The sequence below is a fragment of the Oreochromis aureus genome, linkage group 16 (genome assembly GCF_013358895.1).
Source record: "Oreochromis aureus strain Israel breed Guangdong linkage group 16, ZZ_aureus, whole genome shotgun sequence".
Lineage (NCBI taxonomy): Eukaryota > Metazoa > Chordata > Actinopteri > Cichliformes > Cichlidae > Oreochromis > Oreochromis aureus.
This window is the reverse complement of record NC_052957.1, coordinates 24,239,414-24,257,495: the sequence shown is the minus strand read 5'-3', so window position 1 is coordinate 24,257,495 and position 18,082 is coordinate 24,239,414. Positions and strand designations below refer to the sequence as shown.

At 41.8% G+C, this 18,082-nt stretch overlaps 1 protein-coding gene across 4 annotated transcripts in view; it reads right to left on the bottom strand.

The window, feature by feature from the left end:
- Positions 1 to 18,082, bottom strand: part of itprid2 (ITPR interacting domain containing 2) — a 45,515-nt gene that overhangs the window by 4,219 nt on the left and 23,214 nt on the right. For 2 of the 4 annotated variants that reach the window (XM_039599893.1, XM_039599894.1), the window contains exons 9-21: positions 17,830 to 17,977; positions 15,605 to 15,665; positions 9,460 to 9,567; positions 8,763 to 9,132; positions 7,204 to 7,387; positions 6,375 to 6,420; positions 5,272 to 5,357; positions 2,900 to 4,630; positions 2,716 to 2,775; positions 2,252 to 2,376; positions 2,044 to 2,158; positions 1,456 to 1,521; positions 1,001 to 1,348 (exon numbers count right to left, since the gene is read on the bottom strand). In XM_039599893.1, the coding sequence (XP_039455827.1) occupies positions 1,001 to 1,348; positions 1,456 to 1,521; positions 2,044 to 2,158; positions 2,252 to 2,376; positions 2,716 to 2,775; positions 2,900 to 4,630; positions 5,272 to 5,357; positions 6,375 to 6,420; positions 7,204 to 7,387; positions 8,763 to 9,132; positions 9,460 to 9,567; positions 15,605 to 15,665; positions 17,830 to 17,977 (3,448 nt within the window). The remainder of the gene's footprint in view (positions 1 to 1,000; positions 1,349 to 1,455; positions 1,522 to 2,043; positions 2,159 to 2,251; positions 2,377 to 2,715; positions 2,776 to 2,899; positions 4,631 to 5,271; positions 5,358 to 6,374; positions 6,421 to 7,203; positions 7,388 to 8,762; positions 9,133 to 9,459; positions 9,568 to 15,604; positions 15,666 to 17,829; positions 17,978 to 18,082) is intronic. The other 2 variants (XM_039599895.1, XM_039599896.1) reach the window with 2 other exon arrangements.

Genomic DNA, 18,082 nt, shown 5'->3' with positions numbered 1-18,082 from the left:
GATCCAGCTCAAAGGGAAGTTTTAAGCCTAATATTAAAAATAGTGAGTATTTCTGTCTCCTGAATCCAAACTGAGAGCTGGTTCCACACAGGGCCTGAAAACTGAAGGCTCTGCCTCCCATTCTACTTTTAAATATACTAGGAACCACAAGTAAGCCTGCAGTCTGAGAGCGAAGTGCTCTTTTGGGGTGATACAGTGATATGGTCTGTAAGATAAGATAGAGCCTGATTACTCAAGACCTTGTATGTGAGGAGAAGGATTTTTAATTAGATTCTGGATTTAGCCAATGGTTGCTCAACTCTTGACTGTGTAGCCAGAAACAAAGGAAACAAACACACATTTTTTGTCCATGGTCTTTGGTTCCATGGCCAAAAAATGTGTTTTGGATATTTGCTGCTTTTCTCTGTAAACTGAAAGACTTTTGTTTAATTTTACTTCTATTATTGTAGCCTGACTCCTGGATTTCTTGTTACAGGATGTGGAGATACAGGACATGTGTTTAGTCCAGAATGCCTGCTCAATGTTAAAGGACTATTTAAACCGCCTTTGCGACTACTCCGCCTCCAAGCCACGTGCTGCTTTGTTTGTTTTGTTGTCGTTGTCATTTTGGTTTGGTTTTTCATGTACAACACACACACGTCACACCTGCTAATGCATTCATGTATCCATTCACACCCCTCGATACTGACTTATTATTGAGTTTAATAAATATTATTAATCATTGTTAAGCTGGGAGTGCGATTACAGTCTTTAGTGAGACCTACGAGCGTCTGTAACTGTATTTGTAAATGTTTTTTCCTCTATAAACATAATAACAGAAGCAGCAACACTGAGTCAACAACACTGTTTGGGCAGCTGGTCCTCGCGCTTAACAAAGAGGAGAGCTATGATATGTCGGGCAGGAATTCCAGAGTGCGATCCCAAAAAGTTGAGCTGTAAATGAATTTCCTGACCTCAACCTTGGCTTAGATCTATCAAATAAATTGCTTTAAACCATTACCTCTCTGATGAGCTGCTGCAGGCTATCCACTCTGACTTCCCCCGCTGCTCCTTCCTCCACCTCTGGTGCTTCTCCTCTGCCACCTCCTCCTCCTGCTGCTAATGCTGCTCCATCACTGGCTCTCTCCTCCTCCTCAATTTCCTCAGTGTGTACGTTGGGTCGAGGAGGGGGGGCAGGGGTTATATTAATTGATGCCCGATACATTCCTTGCTTCTGTTTGCCATCTCCTCCTCCTTGATCTTCTCTGACTGGACTGACTGACCTCGGGGAGGGGTTTGTGTAGGAGGAGTGGCGGTCAGAGCCGATCTCTGACTGCAGGAAGAGCTGCTCTCTGAGGAGGTCTGACACCTGGACAGATAGGAAAGACGGGCAGGAAAAGGTTAAGACATTAGTATTTATAGCTTTATGTAACAAAAACATTGCGTGCACGTGTGTGTGTGTGTGTGTGTGCTGACCGGCTCCATGGCTCTCAACGCAGAGGCGGTGGACAGACTTTCAACACTGCAGTCTCTATGAAGACCCTGAGGAAAAGAACAATGGCAGTATTACAACAAAGTAATATAACAGGCCTCCTGCCTTTTTCTCTCAGAATCTGCTGATAGTTTTTGTACAAGATTATTTAGCAAAAACATATAAAATATTATGTTTATGCTTCAGTATCATGGAATATATCATAGTTTCAGGAGCAAAACTGCACTGATTTAATGACATTTAATGTGGTAAACTTTGAAGTGCTGTATCATCATGTGGGATAGGTGGCTGGTGAAAACAAGTTACAGCATATGAAAGGCCTCCTTTTTAACTATATATTTATACCAGCCTAGCTGACTCTGAGGGGACCAGTCAGAACGTTTTAGCCCCACGTCCTTTGTTGTGTGGCTGTACTTTACTCATCTTCCATTACACTTTTCTTTTACTACATAAACTACATATATTTGTGCCATTTTACAGATTTTATGTTTCAGGGTTTTTTCCCAGAATTTAACACAAAAAGCATGACAATAGCTGGTTTATACTGCACAAATCCTCTGGTGTGCATTTACTCTGTGCTGCGTGCGGTGCGTCAGCTCCATCAGTCTGTCTTCCAGCTGCTGTTCGAGCTCCTGCAGTTCCTCTCTGACTGCTGACCTCAGAGACTGGAGCTGCTCCAACTCCAGCCTGCAAACAAACACACACAAACACACTCTCCAGGTTTGCTTTGCATTGTGGTGTCACGGCACAGTCACATTTCTGTTTGCTTTTGTGAGTCACCTGTCAGCAGGGCTCAGGTGATTGTAGACCGGAGCCTGCTGTCGGATGATTGCCAGCTCCAGATCCATCATCTGACTGCGGAACAAGTTCAGGCTCCGCCTCTTCTGCTGAAACTCCGCCAAAGTCTGAAACCAGAGACGGACGCAAAGTGAATCACACATTTATTGATAGTGACAACGGTCTGCTCCAGTGCTTTCTGGTAGAACAAGCACTGAAAACTAAGTGTGTAGGTTTTCAGTCATGCAGTGGAAAATATGTAAATATGGATCACAAGGTTCTTACATGTAAATAGTCACCCAGTAAAAAAACCAAAAAACACTTGCTGCTTTCAGTGTAACCAAAAAGCAACATTTAAATACTGAAGGTTATATATCCGGGAACAAACACTGTTGGATTTAACATACAAATGTCCTATGTGGCCAAAATAGAGAAAGCTGTGCAGGCATCAGAGGAGATGATGGTACCTGGTGATTAGGCAGAGTTGCTCTGGGCTCACTGAACGTGTCTGGAGTATCGGCTCGGTTCTAGATGGGGAAAACAGCGATAACAACATAAGAAGGGAAACGCCGAATAAGAAGAAAGACAACAAACCCCAGACTAAACCTTAATTAACAGGGTGATAAGAGAGTGTGACTGAGGAGGACTGACCAGACTCTGAACTGTTCCCCGGATCTCGTGCAGGACTCTCCTTAGCTGCATCTCTGTGCTAGATGGGCTCTGGCCGGGTCCTGGACCTGGAGCATTAGCATCGCGAAGCCCTGAATGGAGGTTGTGACCTGGGCTAAGGGCCGAACCCGTGGCTATGTGGAAGCCAGGAGGAGGAGGAGCCAGCCCTGGATACACACCGTGTTCTGGGGACACTGTGAGATGGGTGTGGTGGGGAAATGACAGGTAGGGGTTGTAACCTTGATGACTAAAGTAGGGCGAGCCAAACTGTGAGACTTGAGGAGGGACCTGGTAGGGTGGCTGGTGACTGTATTGATGGTTATAGACCTGGTGATACATTCCAGAAGGTCCAGGATGCAAGTGACCCGGAGGGATGTGGTGAGGAGATGTGGGAGTTGAAAGGGGATGCAAGTTGGCCATGCTGTCATGCTGGGAGCCTGGGGAAGTTGAAGGCTGGTGGAGACTGGTTAGACTAGAACGGTGGTTCACTGAAGGGCTGTGGTGATGGTAGAGGTTAGGAAGACTACCGTGTAGATGAGGAGAGGTAGGGTTCGACATCAAGGGATGTGGGCTGGAGTTAAATCTTGGACTAAGATTTGGGCTGGGATAAGGGTATTGAGCTGAAAGGTGAGAATAATTGAACAGATTCTCCCCTGGATTCAAACTTGGCTGGTTTTGATTGGCATTCATGTTTTGCTGGAAGTGGGCAGGCTGCTGCCGATTGGACAAATCTGGAACACTCTGGGTGCTCCAAGATTCAGCACTTACTCCTGATTGCCAATCAGGAGGGGGGCTGGTGCTCTGTAGGGAATAGGATGGCCGCATCAGATACCGAGGTATGGGCTTTGGTGGAAAGACAGCTGGTGAATTTTTTTTGGAGCTAGATGAGGAGGCAGGATTTATGATCAGAGTTGACAGGCAGTTGGTTGGTTCTTCCTCCACTTCTTCCTCTTCCTTCTCCTCTCCTCCTCCTCCTTCTTCTTCTTCTTTCTTGTCCTCAGGCTCAGGGGTATATTTAAAGGAGTACTTGGGCTGGGTGCAGGACGCCAGGCCTTGCCCAAACTGGATCCTGACAGATGATACAATCTTGGAGGGTGAAAGGAGTGAAGAGGGCAAGGAAGAGGACCTCTCTAGGGCTCTATGGTTTGACTGTTTGGCTCGGCGTAAAGCGCTAAGGACCGGAGAAGCTGGAGCCACAGGACAAAGTGATTCAGAATCATCCAAGATCTCAGAACTCGTTTTCTCTGTGGATGTATCTGTGTCTCCTTCAGTTTCTGTCAGGTTCTGAGTGGGCTCTGGTCCTTCCTCTGAATCATGTTGGGATTCCTTTGACTCTGGCTGTGCTTGTTGTTCTGCAGCAGGCATACTCTGAGCAGACTCAGGCTCAGGCTCTGGATCAGGATCACTCCGGTCACATCTCTCAACATTCTCCTTACCCAAAGTTTCATCTTGCTGTACTTCTACTGGCCTGCTCCTGGGCAGATGGTGAGCTGTGTACTGTGGAATCTGCTCCGAAGTCTCTGTATCCATGTGCTCTTCCCTGGAGCTGTTACTTCGATCCGACTCTGCAGCGCCACCTGGCCTCGCCTCTTCCTCTCTACCATCGGGCAGGTCAAATGCTGGCTTGTCCATTGCAAGGGGAGTAGCCACGTCTTGTGAAGGGTGCGACGTCACAGTGGTCTCGCTGTCGCAGCTGTCACTACTCACCTGCACCTGATTACAATTAATTCAAATTTTACTTAAATCCCAAATAATCATAAATATTGAAAAATATATGACTAATAGTGAAAGGGCACAGTATTTCCCCACAATGAAGAGAAATAGAAACATAAAATACAGCGTTACAAAATCAAATTATCAGGTTACAGTGACTAAATTTTTGTGGTTGCAATTTTCTGGTGGTTGCACTTTTGAAATGTGCTCTGCGGTAATCTTTGTAGATCAAAATTCCCATGTGTGACCAAAACACGTATTACTTGCACACACTTTAGTGTCCAATTAGAGTCAAAGTCACTAGCTGCTATTTTATTCAATCAGGACACCTTGATTTATATTGGTGCTCTTACCACTCTGAATGCTCAGTTCCTACTTGCTGAATCTGATTTATGTTAGGTTACATAGGAGTACCTTTTTTTCTTTAAAGAAGAGAATAAAATAAGCGTTCTAGGCCAGATTTGATTAGGCTGCAGGTGTGATTCTCCTCCTGCTTTCACGAAGGTTTGTCTGGGTTTTCATGATTCATTTCAAATAAGCCTGAAGGTGACGGCCATGAAAAAAAAAGGAGGGATGCACAGAAGAGACTTTTTTAAAAAAAAAAAAGAAAAAAAGAATGAGAAACAAACACACAAACAGACCTTAAGGTGGCTGTTGAGATCAGCAGAAGGCTCCTCAGCAAAGCCGCTGCTGTCAGACTGTTCGCTGGCCGTCCTCGGGAGGTCTGCTACAAAGAGAGAAAGGGGAAATAAACAGCTTTAATTCTTCCTGCATTACCCGATCTGTCCTGCAGGTGGCAGAGCAGAATCATTCATAGAAAACATGTTAGCGTGCAAAAAGAAACTGTGTAGGAATTCTATGTCTAAAGGGACCGAGATTCTTAGTTCATACTGAATAAAGACACATTAAGATGGAAAGAAAGACGAGGCTCTTAAGTGGATCAAAGCAGATAAAGAAGGGCTGCAGATAAAGAAGGGCTGCAGATAAAGAAGGGCTGCAGGAAGCTGCTGAACTCTGAAAGGATTTTAACTGGGAAAAAAGAGACATTACACTGGTTTGTTGTATGATTTACTACAAAGCATTTAAAAAATTTAAAACAAGACTTTCTGACATTCTGTTAGAAAGCCTATAAATTAAAAGAGCCCCACCAATTATTTTTCCCATTTATAATGAAAGAGTTGAGTTCTTTTAAGATTTCAACAATGTTTTTCTATGAGATCTTATCATATTGCATATTTTAAGCATTATCAGATTCAAGCACCAATAGGAGTGTTTGGTTTGGAACTCCAGTGAACTATATATAGTTTTGTGTACTCGATCTGGCTAGTTAAGGATTAAAAGATGGGCTTGCGCTTCTTACAAACAATGCTGTGACTATATGTGTGATGAAGATGAACGACAATGTTCATAACGGGCTCAAACAGAATCCTCCTTAACAGGGAGCCAGTGTTAATGACAGAAAAGTCCACAGATATTTAGAGCAATAAAATGTTAAGAAGTGAAATTTCAGCCGTGGATTTCTTCAAAACGTCATTTTCAAGTAAAAAATTTTTGTATTATTCAAACGTATCTTGGTGAGTGTTTCACAAGGAATGAAATGGATTCAGTCAGTCAGCCCTCAAAGACACAGTACACATTTGCATTTTGCTGAAAAGCACTGAATAGAAACATGACCATCTGCTTGTTTAGAGGAAAAATGCAAGTGAAACGATAAGGTCATTCAGAAACTCAAGTCAGCGCTCACCTCCCGATCTAGACGTCCTGTGTGGGTTAGCCTCGTCTTCGTTAATCTACACGACAAAAACAGACTGAGTTTTAGGAGAAAGAAAGAACTGAACAGAGTCCTTCCCCTAAATAAAAGCTCAGGCTTTTTACCAACTACTCCACTTCACTGAGCAGATTCATGCAACGTGCGTCAACAAGCTCGTTTTTCTAAAGCTGCAAAGACCAGTGCACACGGGTTCTCATCTACTTGACATCCATTTGTCCCTTTTCTGTCTTCAAGAGTTTTTTTAACCCCCCAACACAATCAGCAAAGCCCAAGCTCAACAAGCAGCAGTTCAAGTCACACTGTGAAGTATTAAAAATACAATAGAATGCTATCAAAACTATATAAATTAATGTTTTAATTTTGTCTTTATTCTATGTCTATGTCTTTATTATAACATGTATCAACTCCCATAAAGATCAATCATGTTTCACTCTGCGCTTCCTGATGAGGTCAGCTGTTGTGAACAGCTGGTTCTGAGGTCTAAAGCATAGCCTAAATATGCTAAAATTTCACTTCTGCCAGTGTATTACAGTAAGTAGAGGATTTTTGTCTTTATTTGCATGAATTTGAATCCTAGAGTATCTTTCCGAGCCAAGCCCACTGGCTAAAAGGCTACAAGGGAACCAGTCTGTGAGAACCGACAGCATACATGTAAATGTGAGATGGCTTTGGAAACCTGGGACACAATCACAAACACAGGAACAGCTAAATAGTAGTTGGTGACAACATTGTAACATGCCCATGGAAAGAGGTCACCCAGTGATTTGACCAAGGAATATGAAGCCCCCAGAGAAACCCGTACCTCCTCTATTTCAAAAGAGTCTGCGTTTTCTGTGCGAAGATGTGCCAGCCGCGACGGGGCCAGGGTGTGAGGAGCTTTCTCTGGGGTGGAGTTTCTTTTCTCCACCTCTTTAATCACCTGAGTGCCTTCCCCTGTTCTCTGGTTGGTTGACTGAAGGTCTGGGTCGGTGGTGTGCTGTTCAGGTCTGATGGGAAGTAGAAGTTGGTCAACTGAGAAGTAACTGGTAGAATATTTTGTTATTCAGTTATTTATATAACCTTAGTTTGATATCTGAGCAAACTGGGACAGTGGGAGCTTATGTATGGGTACTGCAGCTTTGGATACATGGATTCAAGCCAGCAGTGAAGTTTCATACTTCATGTCTGATAGCCGAGTCTGATATCGGTTATCAATAAATACATGAGAGCAGCTTACATGTTTTGAATTAAAACACGGATGCTATGAGTAGCATCAGGATGCTAATATGACAAAAATTACATCCCAAATTTGAGGTACAAATATTTTTCCTCCGTGTGATTCAGTGAATAATAAACTTTAAGTAATTCAGAGGAATAGTTTTAAATGGAAACTTTCTTGTTAGCCATTCTAGTCATTTCTATTTACAAACCCAATTACATAAAGGGTTCATGCTCTGTATGTAAATAAAAATAGAATACGTTGACTCACAAATCTCAAACTCATATTTTATTCACTGTAGAAGATAGCTAATGCTTGCACTGAGAAACTGTGCCATTTTAGAAAAAAAATACCAGCTCTTTTTAAAATCTGATTCTCAGAAGTAAAAAATACGCACAGGCTAATTCTGATCATCTGCAGGAGTAAGGGATAAGGCCAAGAATCAATACTGAATCATGAATACCAGAAATACCAGATGTGCAATGATGCCTGCATCATCATCCAGTGCGATTCTGACGGTTAATGATGGTCTTCAGAAGCCTGTTCTTGGAGAGTGGCACAGATCTTTACATGCTAGCTAGGAATACTCTGACTGCTGTTATGTGCAGGGATGCAATCCTCAGATCTATTACCAGAGATGATTCAGTGACACCTGGGTTACTCCTTGTACAGGACAATGCCCAGCCTCATGTTGGCAGTTCCTGAATGACGAAGTAACTGATGCCACTGACTAGCCGTCACATTCCTCAGACCAGAATCCAACTGAGAACCTCTGAGATGTTATGGTGCATCTGAAACCAGAGACAGACCGTCTAGGAGCTTACTAATGCTCTGATCCAGATCTGGAAAGAGATCCCAGGACACCATCCAATATCTTATTTGCTACAGGATTAACAGTAGCAAAAAGCAAAACTAGAAATGGTCTGTGGCCACCACTTGCTAAGCATTTCCCTTTTGTCTCACTTGTTGCCTCTCCATCACACCTGCTGTCACTGTTCTTTGTACTAAAGCAGGTGAAATGGATTCACAATGTAATATGGTTCCTAACTGGACAGACCGATATTACTGAGATCTGACAAAGTTTGAAAACCACTGGCTTCAATATCGATCTATATGTGCCATTCACAGCTTCAAACTGGTTTATATGCATTAAGTAATTATACCTGCTGTCTGTTAGGGAACCTGTCTCTCCATCCCCACTGATTTCCTCGGTAACTGTCGCGAGGGGACAGTTGTCTTTCTTGCGGATGTGTTTCGGGCTAACCACCTCTGCCTGGTGGTGAGACTCGGTACTGGATCTGTCCTGTTCTGTGCCGGCTGGTGCGTCAGCAGGAGCTGCATGTCCGTTGGTTAGCGTTTGCTGGTTAGGTGTTTGCGCTTCAGTCGACTCTGAGGTGGACGAGAGTAAGTTGCGGCTGCTAAGACGTCTCTTGAGGATTTTGGCAGCGTTTTTTACATTCATCTTCTTCAGAGGAGAAGACTGCTCGTCTCCTCCTCCCTTTCCTCCTCCTCTTTTTTCTCCTCCCTCTACTTCTGGGAGACAATTATAAAAAGTTGCTGATAATGTCTTATTCAAAAATGTCTGTTCATCATCTATTATGTAAAATGATCCTTGTTAGAACATAAAGTTGAACAGATATGACTAAAAACCATATGGACTTTGCTTTCAGTATTAAGTATATGTCTACCCTACTATTCAGCTAGTGATTTTTATCAGTGTTTTTCTAGTCTGATGACTTCAGTTAAACAAGCCCACAGTAATATATTAAATACATAGTGTTTGTGCACGACTCTCTGCGCCTCTCAGCCGGTCCAGACTAAAACCATCCTTCAGTGGACTTTGGTGGTTGTCGTCATTACCTTGATCCGTAGTGCTGATCCGCTGGACCGAATGTCCAGTTACTTGACTGAAGAGGTCGATGAACTCGTTCGCTACTGTTGTCAAGACCTCGATCTGACGGAAACGACCTGAGAAAGAAGACAGACACAAAACGGTCATAACAGAGTGCTTCAGAGAGAGAACAGCAGGAAAACAAAGAAAGAAAAGGACATGTTCAAGACTTCCAGCCTGGACTGCTGGCACAGGACGGACTGTAGCCATGAATTTATGCTGACCCTGCTGTCTTCAATATGTTCAACAGAACAAAACACATTTTTTTAAAGGGCGTAAAGCATCAACCAATTACAAAGCAATGACCAATTTGCTTTTTAAGTGAAAAAGATCTTAAAGTATAGATTTCTGTAGCCTGTATAGTGCTGAGTAAAGATTCACAGTTTCAGAAAACCAGACACCAGAGCTGTGACACTGCAGGACACCAGAGACACGAACAGCAACTGTCAGAAACTATGCATTTTTTCAGTTTCCCCTGCTTTTGTATTGGTACAAGCTAAATGTGTGCTCTAGGCCACAAAAATGAAACGGACATGTTTTCATCCGATTCTCAATAAAGCTCCATAAATGTAATTTCAGCCTGTTACAGATGAAAGTTGACAGTCATGAGTTTGGCCTTTGCTCTGAAATAGAGCTCACTATACAAGTGTTTATTAGATGAGCAGAAATAAGGGAGTGAATGGTGGAGTGATTCCACAGCATGACTTCATTCTTCAGAGAAATTGTTATTGTTAAAAATCATTCATGTCACTGACAAACTTTAAAACTGGTTTAAAACAAAATGAATGTTTGGAATTGAAGAACTGATCTGAGAAAAGAAAAACATAAAAAAGCTGAACACGGACGTCAGCTCCGCCACTCCTTCCTCCTCCTCCCTCCTCTTGGGGTTGTGTAAGTCGAGCTGTCAGTCTTATTTCTAACAGGATGATGACTTGCATACTTTCCTGCCTTCCCTGCTCCCCCTGTCTGTCTCTCACTGTCTAAATACTCATCAGTCTGTTATAAAAACACCGACTTCTGTCTCCTGTCTTTATGTGAACACGTCGTTTCTCGCTTTTATGCAACCACCTGAAACACAGATCTGCTAACGCATATTTCCCTCACCTCTGACTTGCAAATCCAAAACAACAACAACAACAAAAAAGTTTTTTTTTAATTTATACTGCATGTATCGTCAGAGATACATGCAGTATAAAAGTAAGCACATCATAACTGGATCTGTACATTTGATGGTGCTCTCACATAACAACAGGTTAAAAGGAAAGGCCAAGTTGTAGTTCAGAGTTTAGTCAGCATCTAGCCTGCTTTAGCTCCTAGTTTCGGTGTAAGGGTGCTTTCACACCTACAGTTTGTTTAATCTGGTTTGAATCAGTGCATGCTCTGGACGAGGGGATAACAAGGATAATTTTACTCCAAACATCCAGCCAATATTTCAGGCAAAACCATAAATACCAGGCTAGTTGCTACAGTTTGTGTACTCTGCAGTCTGCCACAAAGTATACCAGGCTACTGGAAGATGTTTAGCTCAAACTTACAGCTCGAGTCAGTCAAGGTTAGCATAAACGAACTTTGTTTGGAACCAGACGAGACCACCGCCTCCAAAGGGTTTCGCTGTGGTCGCTTTGATCTGCACCCGAGTGCGATTACTGTGTTCACATCAGCACAAATGAACTGCACCAATGGGGAGACAGACCAGAGGTGGCTTTAATTGGAATAAGCAGTGCAGGTGTGACACTTTAACAACAAAAAAACAAACAAACAAAAAAAAAAAAAAGAATGAAAAGAGCGCAATATAAAAATGTGCACAATGGTGCAGATATTCTAGGAGGAGAACCAAAGGAGCACGAATACTGGAATCATTGAGGAGTCAAAAAGCAAAAAGACCCTATGCGATGATACAGATGTGGACGTGGTCTTTTCCTTAAATTAGCTTTTACCCCAAAGTGGCCCAAAAAACCCAAAACCAATTAATGCACCTTTAAAATAAGCTGCAGATCAGGCTGTCACTCACAACTCATGACTATAGAACATCCTATTACGCATACAGCTGTGTGTGATGATAGTAATACTGTGCGAGTGAGTTTCCTGCTCACTGCTGACTCTGCATTAATGCTCATTCTGAGGATCCTAATACAGGAAGTGAGGATTAAGTGAAAACGGCACACACTCTTTTTCTGTCTCCATCCCTGGAGATTTCTTTCTGATGGTGAGAACGCAGCTTACATAACAAACAACAACACACACATGTATGTCTGGGATCTAGGGAACCAGTGGACGAGTATGAGAATGTTCTGGAAAAGAAGAAAGCCTCCAGGAACCTGAGACGGGCCAGAAACTGTTAAAGGAGCAGTTCATCTTAGACACCCATCTGTAACTTTCATACATTTAGCTTTGAAATAAACATCTACTTAATCTTTTAGCTTTGGGGACCTGGACTGTCTTTTACTGTTACAATGTGCAAGTGTCCAGGTATGTGGAGGTAAAAAACAAAACAAAAGAAAGGCTCCTCTGAAGTTTCATCTGTGCCTGTTATTTACAACCCTGGTCCACAAAAGTTGACATATTGTGTAAAATGAGCACATCAGCAAGGCAAAATATCAAATGTTGAGACAATACAATACACCTTTTTTTATTTAATGCAAGGGTGTTTCAAAAAAACGTTGAGGGCAGAGGGACGTTTACCATTGTGTTACATGACCTCCTTTTGCTTGATATGGGGTTTCAACAGTTCAGGGCGTTCTTTGTTGCATTTTTCCACTTCGTAATGCTCCAAATGTTTTCAATTCATCCGTTGTGACCTTCAGAATGTGGTTTGTATCATCTTACAAAATTAAGCAAGGAAATACTTGAAAAACACCGGCAGATATGTAGCACGTATCATAACATTTCCCCCATTTTCACAGGCTTAAAAGTAATTGATGCACAGTTTGATGGTCATGTGAGGCCTGTCCTCTTCTTATTTAATGTCAAAATGAAGCAGACGTATCTGAATTTGATTCAAAGGTTTTCAATCTAATTTTAAATGAGGCCCAAAGAGCTGTCAGTGCAAGTGAAGGCAGGTCATCGTCAAGCTGAAAAAGCAACCTATCAGAGACAGCAAATATTTTAGGAGTGGCCAAAACAACAATCGTGAAATAAAGGAACTGATCAGCTTAGCAACACTGAAAGCTCTGAAAGATCACAGGAGAAAAACAGCTGATGATCCGAGACAAACCTCATAAAATACATCTGCCAAACACGGTGGAGGCAATGTTATAGCATGGACGTGTATGGCTGCGAGTGGAACGAGATCACGAGTATTTATCGCTGATAGAGCAGCTAAACTCTCCTCAAATTCAGATTCAATGCTGCAAAACTTCATTTCCAAAACAGTGCAAATGAATGATGAGCTAAAGCATACCATCAATGACCGCAAATGATTTTCATCCAAATATTTAAAATAATTATGAAATTTGAAAAATCATACTGAACTTGAGAGACTGCTGTCAGTGCATTTGTGCTCTCCATGTCCACAAATGAAGGCAGTGTTAGTGTCCAGCCAAGGTTCGCTGGGCTCTGATGTGTGTAATAAACAAACATTGATAAGAGCCACCGCAGACCTTTGGATAGTGTGTGAAAGCATTACTAGAGTTTGTAGCAATGGACTAAATACAAAAACCATTAGAACAATGTAGACCGTGCTTGTGGCTGAAGAGGCACAGCTGCTCAGTCAAGACGGCTGGAGATTTCAGCGAAACAGGAAGAAGCCACTTGAAGTTGTTTGTCATATGGAATTCAATGGAAGCCAGCGGGACTGAAATTAAATATGAGAAATAGGACTGCGCTTTTCCAAACAATACAAGTCAAGAGACAAGGTCAAAGGATTTTTATCATTAATAAATACAAAGAGGTTTTCTTTCCTGTGATATTACCGGGACAAGTTAAGGTGCAATTATTTCTTTGCACACATAAAAGCTCACAACAATCAGCAACGACATTAAAACAAGAGCGAGTTGAATAACAATCAATCACACCTTTATAACTCTTTATAAATATCCTGCTTGGAAACAGTGGTGTATGGCATTTATGCAGGTGCTCCTTTGATTCGGATCAACTAAACAGTGCCGCAGAGTAAGCATACCCTCTTTCGTGGAAATGGTACTCCCCAGAAAGCTAACACACCAAACCACACCATAACCCTGCTGAGGGTTGACCCGAGGACCACAGCAAAGAGCTAAAGGTGATGACTTTTATCTGCCCACCACAACTTTGGCTTTGACTCGCTTGAGTCACTGAGCTTCAGTTTGCGTGCCATCAAACATCTTGTGACTCATATAGTTATTATTGGGAGCTAACAAGAAAATGAGGTCGTGACCCTGAGATACGCAGACAGAAATAATATGTGTACACGAGCAGCCACACCCGCTCCTGGTGTCCATAATGACCTGCATTAGGGTCATTGGTTGTTTTAGAAAATAAACGTCCAGGCCTGGGACCTTTGGTAAACTAAATTTCAGGATTTCTATTTGTTCGTGATACAGATTACTTCATTGGCTACTGTCTGCAGCTCACACTCACAATATTAACCTTTCACACCTAACCACAACGCTGTATGTAGAAACATCCAACAGCTGTTGAGATTAACTTTTGTTAAATTTAGTTCATTCTGCAACACACACACACACACACACACACACACACACACACACCTTGAATGACAAGAAGAACATGGAGTCCTGCAACAGATGGCATGGCTCCCACAGAGCCCTGATCAACATCACAGAGTCAGACTGAGATCACATGATGAGACACCAGGCGCTGACATGGACTAAATCCAAAGTGTGGCATTATTCTGCAAAATGCCAAAGCCTGCATTGGCATACTGATGAGTCGGCATCAATTTAAACCTCTATTCTAAATTCCAAAGAAGTGAGGGCGCTGTGTAAAATGTTAAAATAAAAAAAAAACAAAACTAATGCAATGATTTGCAAACCAGATTTTACTCACAGAAGAACGTAGAAAACATTCAAAAATTTTAAATGAGATGCACCATTTTTAAGAGGAAAAATATTGGCTCAGTTTGAATTTGATGGCAGCAACAAGTTTAAATTTTAATTTTAATTAAATACTGAAATGTGTCAGTTTAAACATCTTATATATTTTCTATGTACTACTGTGAATAAAATAGGGGGTTTGGAACTTGCAAATCAATGCATTCCGTTTATATTAACATTTACACAGCATCCAAACAGTTTTGGAACTGGGTTTATATTTGGGTTTGCAGTTGAGACAGATGTTCATGTGTCATAGCGGACAACACAAACCGCATTTTATGTTAGCCGTTGACAAGTGTATGGTTGGTTATGTGATATGATTGTGACAACAACTTACTTGCAGGTAATAAAACTAAAAAAACAAGACCAAAAAAGAAAACAAGGCAGAGCTCGATCGGCTGTATGAAAATATAAATCTGCTGCCTTCAACGAGCACAACAGCAGCAAAGAACAGCAAACAAGAACAAGTGAGACTTTATCATCAATAAACTGGAACAACTAAAAAGGAGAAAAGTGACCAAAGACTCAGTAAAAGTATTCTTGATCTGAACTAATTTCACCTCTGAAGTGATTCATCTTCTCACACACACGCACACACACACACGCAGCTGACGGTCCTCTTCTTGACAGTTTAACAGTGTAAGTGCAGTAAAAAAAAGAAATGCTTTGCCAGATCCTGTGTGTGTGTGCGGTAGCGAGCCAGTACCTTCATGCAAAAACGTATTTGAAAACAAAAAGAGGCCAGGATGTTAGCGGAGCAGGTCTGTGTGCGCGTGTGCGTGCGTGCGAGTGTGTGTGAGTTTAGGACAAACAGATCTTTGTCTTTGCTGGCAGTGTTGTCCAGGCAGTTGGCAGAACAGCTAAAAAAGCTGAAGGACCCCACAAAACACCACAATAATACTGGGAACAGGACACACACAGTCACGGAGCTTCACTTCCTCTGCCTACAGTTTCAGGACGTGAACCTCTGAGCTTCTCATCACTATCATGGTTAACCCTCCACCTGCAGCACTGAGGCTGTAGAAAGTAAACCCAAACACCAGAAGAGATGCAGCGGCGTTAAAAGCGTGGAGGTACATACTTGTCAGGGCGTAGTTGGGGTTCTCCAGCTCCATCCGCTGCAGCTGAGCTGCCAGGTAGACCTGTATATGTAACACAGGAAATAATGCCATTACAAACATTATCTGTAACTGATGGTAATAAAGGCAGCAGGTTTTCCCCCCACTGATGTTTACTTAATATAGAGGTAACTCAGAGTCACTGTGGGGAATTTTTTCTTCCCTTTATGTTTGCATTCTGTCTGATCAATAGAGAAAGGCAGAGCTTCACTGTGACAACAGTATGAGTCACTGCACCTCGAGCTGTGGGCACAGGTCTGTACCAATACAGCTGGAAAAGTAACTAGAGGAGCTGGTTCACCAGCTCTCTCCCCGAGCACCGCCAAGGCTGATCAAGACAGGCCATAACTCTGCTTAGCTATGGCTGTGCTTTGGTTGTAAAGTCTATGGCTGTGACACATTAGCTTGTAATTTGGGTAAGACAAATTGCTTTCAATGGTTGCAAGTGTGCGGTAAATTTAATTTAAGCTACTCCTTAGTAAGCATCTCTGTCACTGTACCGAAGCAAAAGAAGTGAAATAGAGTACAGCTTAGTTACGTGCATAACTTAAACCTCAAACGCAGCTGAAGTTTTAGCAGTAAGCAAGTCTGTAGCCACTACTTTGCCGCTCTCATTGACCACATACTGCCTTAGATTATGCTTGAAAAAGAAGGACTGAGCATTGTGAGGTCTCACATTTGCCAACACACAACTTCGTGGACCACAGGAAATCCAATAATGATTCCTTGGGAATGTAAGACTTTCAGCGAGGGAATGCCAAAGGGTTTAAAAAAAAAATAATTATTTTACACTCAACATCTATACAAGCCACAATTTTGCACAGAGTGAAGATCCTTGGTTCAGCGTTCCTCATTAGCATGCACATGGTAACACTGTAGACCAAGTTTTGCACACTAGTATCATGGCTGAACATCTTGTTCTGGTTTTTAGAAACCCCAACAAGAAAAAGCTTACTGCTATTTGAGGGCTCCAATAAAAACTGGCCTACTGCTAAAAGTCAGAAATAGTATTATGCTCATGCCTACAGGGGTATTAATGATAAAATAAAAAGATAAAACATAGCAAAGATTAAAAAAAAAAAAAAAATAGGAATAGGAATACAGGAATATATTCCTGTGTAACAGTCTTGACCCACCACACATTTCTTCATATTTTGCATCCAAGGAGCCAAACTTTCTGAAAGTGGTCTTGATTGTTCTCCAGGGTTTCTTAAGGTCTTTCCAAGTTTTTCTTTCAACATTAGCTGTTTTTTCTCTCGTTTTTAGTCATTTTAAAGAACCGATTAAATTGTAACTTGAAGCCACTATGTTACCAGCAGCAAAAAAAAAAAAAAAAAAAGCCAACGATAGCAGTTTGACAGGGATCAAATTGTATTTTTGCACCAACAAGGTGATTCAAGGAGATATTAGACAAAAACTTGGATTATCTCAAAATGGTCATCTTAAAAAAGACAAAACGGGACAAGAAGAAGCGGCAGAGCTAAAAACTATGTACAGCAAATGAACTGTAGCTGAAAGTCACGTCTTAAATAAATAGAAAAAACTCCAGCAAAGAGAGAGATGCATGATGATTTCCAATTTCAATAAAACGCTGCACAGATTTCCTATTTTCCTGGCAAAATGTAAAGAAACGAAGGGTGGCTCAAAACATTTGCACAATACTATGTGTCAAAAAACTTTACGTCCCTTAATATGGCTAGTGTACGACTTTAAAAAATTAATAAAACAACTGAAAAATGAATGTGAATGCTTAACGTTTTCTAATAAACTGTAAATATAAAGTAATCATGCGAATAAAGAAGATTTCATTGTTTTTGGAAGTATCTGGTCACGAGAGTATTCAAAAAATTTACATGTGGATCAAAATAAATTAAATTCACATGAAAGTTATTAAAAATCGTCCTGCATGAGTGAGTGTCAACAGAAGAATTTGCACCAGACCATCAAGTAGACGGTGAAACATTTCACTGAGTAAGTTAAAAGTTGGATCTGCTTGTGCCATTAAATGCTAAGTCAAGTATCACTAAAGTGAGCTGGACGTATCCTCTGTGCTCTGTACGACAATGTACGACCAGCGGCCTTCTGATCATTCACACGTGTGCATTATAAGAGTGCTAAACAAACTACAACGATGAAGTTTAAAAAACAACAACAAAAAAACCCCAACTTTTTGTTTGTTTGTCTGTACCTTGATGTCGATGCCTCGCGCGGAGGAGCTGCTGTTGAAGAACCTGGAGGGAATCTTTGAGGACAGGTCAGGTTCTTCTCGACCAAAGCCAAGGTTTAACAGGATTTCCTCAGGATCCTCCTCGTATAGGTCCAGCAGCTCTGACACACTGTGGAGAGACACAGACTAATTCTGAACTTTCTCTCTAACCGCAGAGTGACGACTGCAAATCTGAACCGCTATGAAAACACACAGCCAGCAAGCAGAGTCAACT